Source organism: Geospiza fortis, unplaced genomic scaffold (assembly GCF_000277835.1).
Source record: "Geospiza fortis unplaced genomic scaffold, GeoFor_1.0 scaffold111, whole genome shotgun sequence".
Lineage (NCBI taxonomy): Eukaryota > Metazoa > Chordata > Aves > Passeriformes > Thraupidae > Geospiza > Geospiza fortis.
In genome coordinates this window covers 906,968-912,967 of record NW_005054321.1, presented here as the reverse complement: position 1 = coordinate 912,967, position 6,000 = coordinate 906,968, and the positions used below count along the sequence as shown (strand labels likewise).

Genomic DNA, 6,000 nt, shown 5'->3' with positions numbered 1-6,000 from the left:
CCTGCGGGTGGGGGGGGGGTCTGCCCAAATCTTCTCGGGGCCTCTCTCCCTCTGTCTCTCCTGGGGGGGGGCTGCCCAACGCCTCCTGGTGTCCCCACCACCCTTCCATCCTGAGGGGTCAGGCCTACCTCTGCCAGGCCGCAAGGTTTTCTCCTCCCCCGCCCAGCTCGAAGCCGGGCAGGGGAGGCCTTGCCTCTTTGCTGGCCGGAAATCAAAGAGAGAGCCCAAGGGAGTGCTCTGCTTCTAACCCCTGTGTTCTCAGAGGCGCATCCACCCTCAGTGGCCAAGCCTGGTGTCAATTTAAAATCTGAACACCTATTGGCCTCTGGCCACTCCATTCCCAGAAAACCTGCTTCCTGTAAACCCACGACAAAATATTACCCTAGAAAAATTGTTTGAGTAAAATCAACACACTTGCTATTCTGTTTTCACCTTGTACTCAAACTATCATATATGGAAATGTGAGAAAAAGAGAAAAGGCTTCAAGACCTTTCAAGAGAAAACTTCAAACTACGGTACAGGGGTGTTTTTTGCTGTCATTACATGTAAATTTTTAGATTTTTCCATGCCTGTAACCACTGAAAGTTCAAAACTGGATGCAGTTTGAGAGAATATCATAGCTCTAATATGTGTTGAATTAGTAATCATTCAGATTCCTTGCTGTTAAGACTACTGAGGAAAAATGTTACTTGACTATAGAGGAATTATATTTTGCATATGTTTACATAATGTATCTGTATATAAATTTGTATATTTATTTATGTCTAGCCTCCTTTTTTTACTGTGGGCAATTCTTTTGGTGCCACCACTCCCTTATATGCCATGTCATTGGTACCTCAATTTGAACTGTATTGGAACATGGACAGTGTTTACACATTGGGGGACTGGTCTCTGTTTCTACTTTTAAGTGTTCATGTTCTACTACCAGTATTTTACTTAATGATATTATGGTTTTAAATTTTATGAAATAAAATAGGACAGAAATACTTTTCCTCATATCCTTTAATTTTCAAGTATTTTAAAAACACAAAGAATTTTGATTTTTCTAATCCCTTGTAGCGGTTTAAATGTAGCCAACAGCTAAGCCCAACACAACCACTTACTCATTCCCCCTTATGCTGAATTTCCTCCCTAAGAAGCTGGGGTATAGAATCAGATTCAGTGGTGCATTTTGACAGCTGTTCTTATGTAGATCATTTTAATTTGCTAAGAATTTTCTACATGTCAGCATATACATGCAACAAGTTTGTTTTATTCTTCTATGAATAAATTCCTTATTTATTTCAACAGAAATTGAAAAAGAAAGCTGTGGGGATCCTGGAACACCATTGTATGGTATTAGAGAAGGGGACGGATTTTCTAACCGTGATGTTTTAAGGTTTGAGTGTCAGTTTGGATTTGAATTAATTGGAGAGAAATCTATCATTTGCCAAGAAAACAACCAGTGGTCTGCAAACATACCAATCTGTATTTGTATGTACCACATATTTTCTTCTTCTTATTTTTAAGGCATTGTGATAAGCTTTACTTATGGGTAATAATTATGGGTAATTATTTGTGTGATTGATTTCAGAGTAAATGTAAAATGCTATTAACTTTCCTGACAGGATGAATTTACTTTTTCTTAGCAGGTTTGCCTAATGTACATCCCCAAGGGACAGGTTCTAAAACTGCTAAAACATTTTTTTCTCTTATACCAAGTCTTAAAGCAATTCTCTTTATGTGCTTTGATATAGTGGTTTATTATTGGCTTTTTTTTGGTAGAATTCTGTTGATTTTATGATGTAAATTATGCATGATACAATTTTGATAGCCAGTCTTAAAGTTTAATATATTTCCTCAGATTAGAAGTCGCAGAATGAAATCAAGAGTTTAAATTATTTACATTTCCCCCATGTATTTTATATAAATACCTATTAGCACTTAAATTATCATAAATATTTATAGCTCTCTTCCAGCAGCATTCTATAGCATAAGTAAAACATTTGCATTATATAGCATAAGTAAAACATTTGCACTATATAGAATAAATTGTATTATATAGCACAGGTATGTAAAATGTTTTGATACTTATTTGTGGCAGCACCTTTCTTAACTTTTCCACTAAATGGTATGGATCAAATATATTCAGAGTGCAATCAGTTGCTTTCATCTCTGTAACTCAATTTAATATGGCTCAGCTGAATTTATTGAATATAATATGTTATCCTATAACAACAAAACATCTCATGTCTTTGAGGCTTCTGAATTTCTTGTGCCTCTGTGTGAACAACAAATGATAAGGGCACTATTGACTTTCTGCCCCTTTAATGCGCTCAGTGGGAGGTCTGCTCATCTAAGCAGTTCCCTACAAGAGAAAATAAGTGATGCCAAGTGATTTTTATCAAGGGTAAATTGTAAGGACTGCCATGGATTTCCAATGCAACAAATACGTTCTGTATTTTTTTGTGGGCTCTGCTTGAGAGGTAGTTTTATTGAGAAGAAGGAAACATGAATATTGAGACAACAACCTTCTTTCCAAATTCACATATCGCCACAAATAATGGATTATTCAGTTGAGGTACTCAGCGAGTTTTAAGATTTGTTACAAAAAGTTAGCACTAAGAAAGTCCTTATTGAAGGGTTTTAGTCTGTTATTTAATTTATCTCTCCTTTTTTTGGCAGTTCCTTGTCTTTCCAATTTCACTGCACCGATGGGAACAGTTCTTTCACCAGATTATCCAGACGGATATGGGAATAATTTAAACTGTATCTGGACAATTATTTCAGACCCTGGGAGTCGAATTCATCTCTCCTTTAATGACTTTGACTTGGAATCTCAGTTTGACTTCCTTGCAGTTAAAGATGGCGATTCTGTAGATTCCCCCATAATTGGAACATTTACTGGTGCTGAAGTTCCTTCCCATCTTACCAGTAATGGTCATATTTTGCGTCTGGAATTTCAAGCTGACCATTCAATGTCAGGACGTGGATTTAACATCACTTATAACAGTGAGTAATCTTATTTTTTTGCATGTGTGGTTTTGTTTTCAACATACAGTCTAGGAGATAGGCTTAAGTATTTAAAAATGATGCTATGGTAATGCAGCTTCAAGTAAATTCTATATACCTAAAAGTTCCTAATATATGTGTTTGGATTATTCCTCAAATACTGTGCTAGGGCTGAAAATAAACGTATTGCTCTCATTTATGGCTTTAGAGATCATTGTGATAGGAGTGTTTGGCAGGGTGACAAATCAGGACAGTTCCAAATTGTATAGTAGGACCTTACTAAATTTGCTGACAATGCAATGCCACATATTAATCACCACCACTGCCTGTACAAAACTGTTCTTGAAAACTCATATGCTCAGCTGTGAGCTTATGTTATGGCCTGGAGCTGATGGCTGCAATCTTTACTAGCTCCTAGTCATGGCAGTTCAGCGAGCAGCCATAGGAGCTCTTTGATCAGTCAAACCACAATAGACTTTTTTTTTTTCCTGTTTTACCTTCCTTACTTACTAACCACATAATAATAATTGAAAGTGATATCAAATATCCTCTCCAGTATTAAATACCATTACCTTTTTGCTGCCAAAACTGTTACATTTCTTCTGAAACACATATGAAGAGCTGCCTACCTTGCATTGGTACCAAGTAATTTGGTATTTATTCCACACTAAAATCCAGACAGGATATATTCCCAGCTAGTGCAGACATGGTGATGCAAGGCCATAGCATGAATAATTGCAAGATACACTGTGAAACTTTCCTGGAAGCATATGCAAAATTAAATTTTGCCATTCCAGCAGTACCTGAAGTATTAGACTTGCTGCTATGGGTAGAGTGTGATAGGAATAAGAGAACATCTAGTAGGGGGGTCAGCAGTACCCTTCAATCACAGCTTCCCCACTTCATGAATCCCCCCACATCTGGAAATTTGGATTTCTTTCTTTTTCTTTCTTTCTGACAGTAGGGGTAGCAGAGTTTTCAATGCCAACAGGCAGAAAAAAATAAGGAAAATACAATAAGTATTTTGATATTTTCAAAATGTGATGTAATGTGTAATTAGTCCCATTCCTGTCTTTCTCCCTAACATCTGAGAGTATATCTAATTCCAGAGGCTTTCTTGATATTTAAGAGAATATACAACAGCATGATTTGAAGGAGAGAACATCTCTCCCTCCCTGTGTTACCTGATGGACTGTATGAAAAAAAAACCCAACTTTGTTGTTTAGGTTTCTTTACTCTTAAAAAACCTAAACTAACCCTTAAATCAAAAAGGAAATGAGAGATTAAGAGAAGTTGGTGAGAGACCTAGACTTCACATTTTTCTAAAATGAATGTTAACAGTTAATATTATTTTCATAAAATTTCAAAGACTGAATTCCCATGCGGCTGCTTACTTTTCTTACATCATCTTTCACCTTTCCATGTTTATTTTTTTCTCTTTTTATTTTTGTTTTTGTTTAGGTTGTCAGTCTTTCAGAGAATGATTTATTAAGATTGACATTAAACGTTTCTCTCTGAATAGGAAAAAGATAAACTAACACTAGATTATTCTGTAAATATTATTTTTCTGATATTGTCCTATATTGTCTTGCATTTTTGCTCTCAGCCCTCTGATTCATCCTCAGATCATTTGTCACAAATGTAGAATGCAAGCATGAAGAATATGTGATATCTTCTTACTGGTTTTTATAGGTACCAGTCATCATTCCAAACTAACCTTGGACTGGTAGCTACATATCTCAGTACTGTAATTAAATATTGGAAAGTCGGGGGTTAGTCAGAGCTACCGAAATATGAAATCAGGTATAAGGAAAATGAGATATTGAATCCATGTTTCTTTACAGAAGTTTTAACATTTGCTCCTTATTTTCTTTTGTCTCATGTCCTTTTAACACTTATAACAGTTCTCTTTACTTTAAAGTTTCATTGTGGTGTGCTCAATGGTGTCAAGCCTAAATCTAAATGAAAAAAGCAAAATCAGCTATTGGAGGATGTAAGGTAGTCGTCTAGGATAAAAATTAGGGCTGTGTATAAGTGGATTTTCTCAAGTTATCCCATTTTGCACAATTAGAACTAAATGTAGGTCAGTTAATGTAGAATTATAGTGAAAATGAAAGATGGAGAAGATTAGTATGGAATGCTCCTTATATTTAGTTCATATATTGAACTACATAGAAATATACTTATCAGATAAATTCTGCTTCTTTTAAAAATTTGCAGACTTCTTTGGGCATGTATTAGTTTTATAATGTCATTTAAATTATGCACCAATAGTATCATATGATACAATTTTAACTTTAAAAAGAAGCACCAATCCAATATCAACTTTTACCTATTGTATAATGAAACCACTTAACTCTGAAGATAATTTAAAATGTTTTACACATTTGAACAGCTTAATGAATTTATATTTTTATTTCTTTTCATGGGTGAGTTTGTGCATGTGTTTGTTAAACTCTGTGGCTAAAATCTACTTAAAAAGCAGCAATATCTCCAAATAATGTCTATTCTTCAGTAAAGACAGCTTCAATCTGATAAATTACAGAAGTAATCTTTCAATATTAAATAAAGGCCAAAAGAGATAATAAAAAAAGGAGTGAATAGAATTTCACTCTGTCTTAGCATTTGTAAACCCAAATTTAATTAAAAATATCTGTTTTCTGCTAACACTCCAGTTGATATATTCCAAAGCTATCCATCTCTTTTTGCCCCTTTCAAGAGTAGAAAAAGTATATCACAGAAAGAGTATGTCTTGATCAATCTTTTTAATAAGAATGTAGGCTAGTAATGTAAATAACTTCATTGATGTTTTTGAGGTGTAGAATGGAGAAGAATAAAACTGAGTTACTATTACATAATCTCATTATTTAATGGTATTTCTCAGAAAATATTTCAATGCCATATTTATTTTTATTACAGAAACATGTCATCTCAGATAATTACTCTCCTTCCAGTAAAATTGAACATAAATCTAACTTTTGTTGGAATTAAGAAAAATATTAGATTTCA

The 6,000-nt window shown here is 34.6% G+C and overlaps 1 protein-coding gene across 1 annotated transcript in view; it reads left to right on the top strand.

Annotated features, from left to right (window-relative positions):
* CSMD3 (CUB and Sushi multiple domains 3) overlaps positions 1-6,000 on the top strand; it is a 576,871-nt gene that overhangs the window by 327,701 nt on the left and 243,170 nt on the right. The window contains exons 15-16 of the mRNA XM_005420686.3: positions 1,291-1,473; positions 2,665-2,991. Of these exons, the coding sequence (XP_005420743.1) occupies positions 1,291-1,473; positions 2,665-2,991 (510 nt within the window). The remainder of the gene's footprint in view (positions 1-1,290; positions 1,474-2,664; positions 2,992-6,000) is intronic.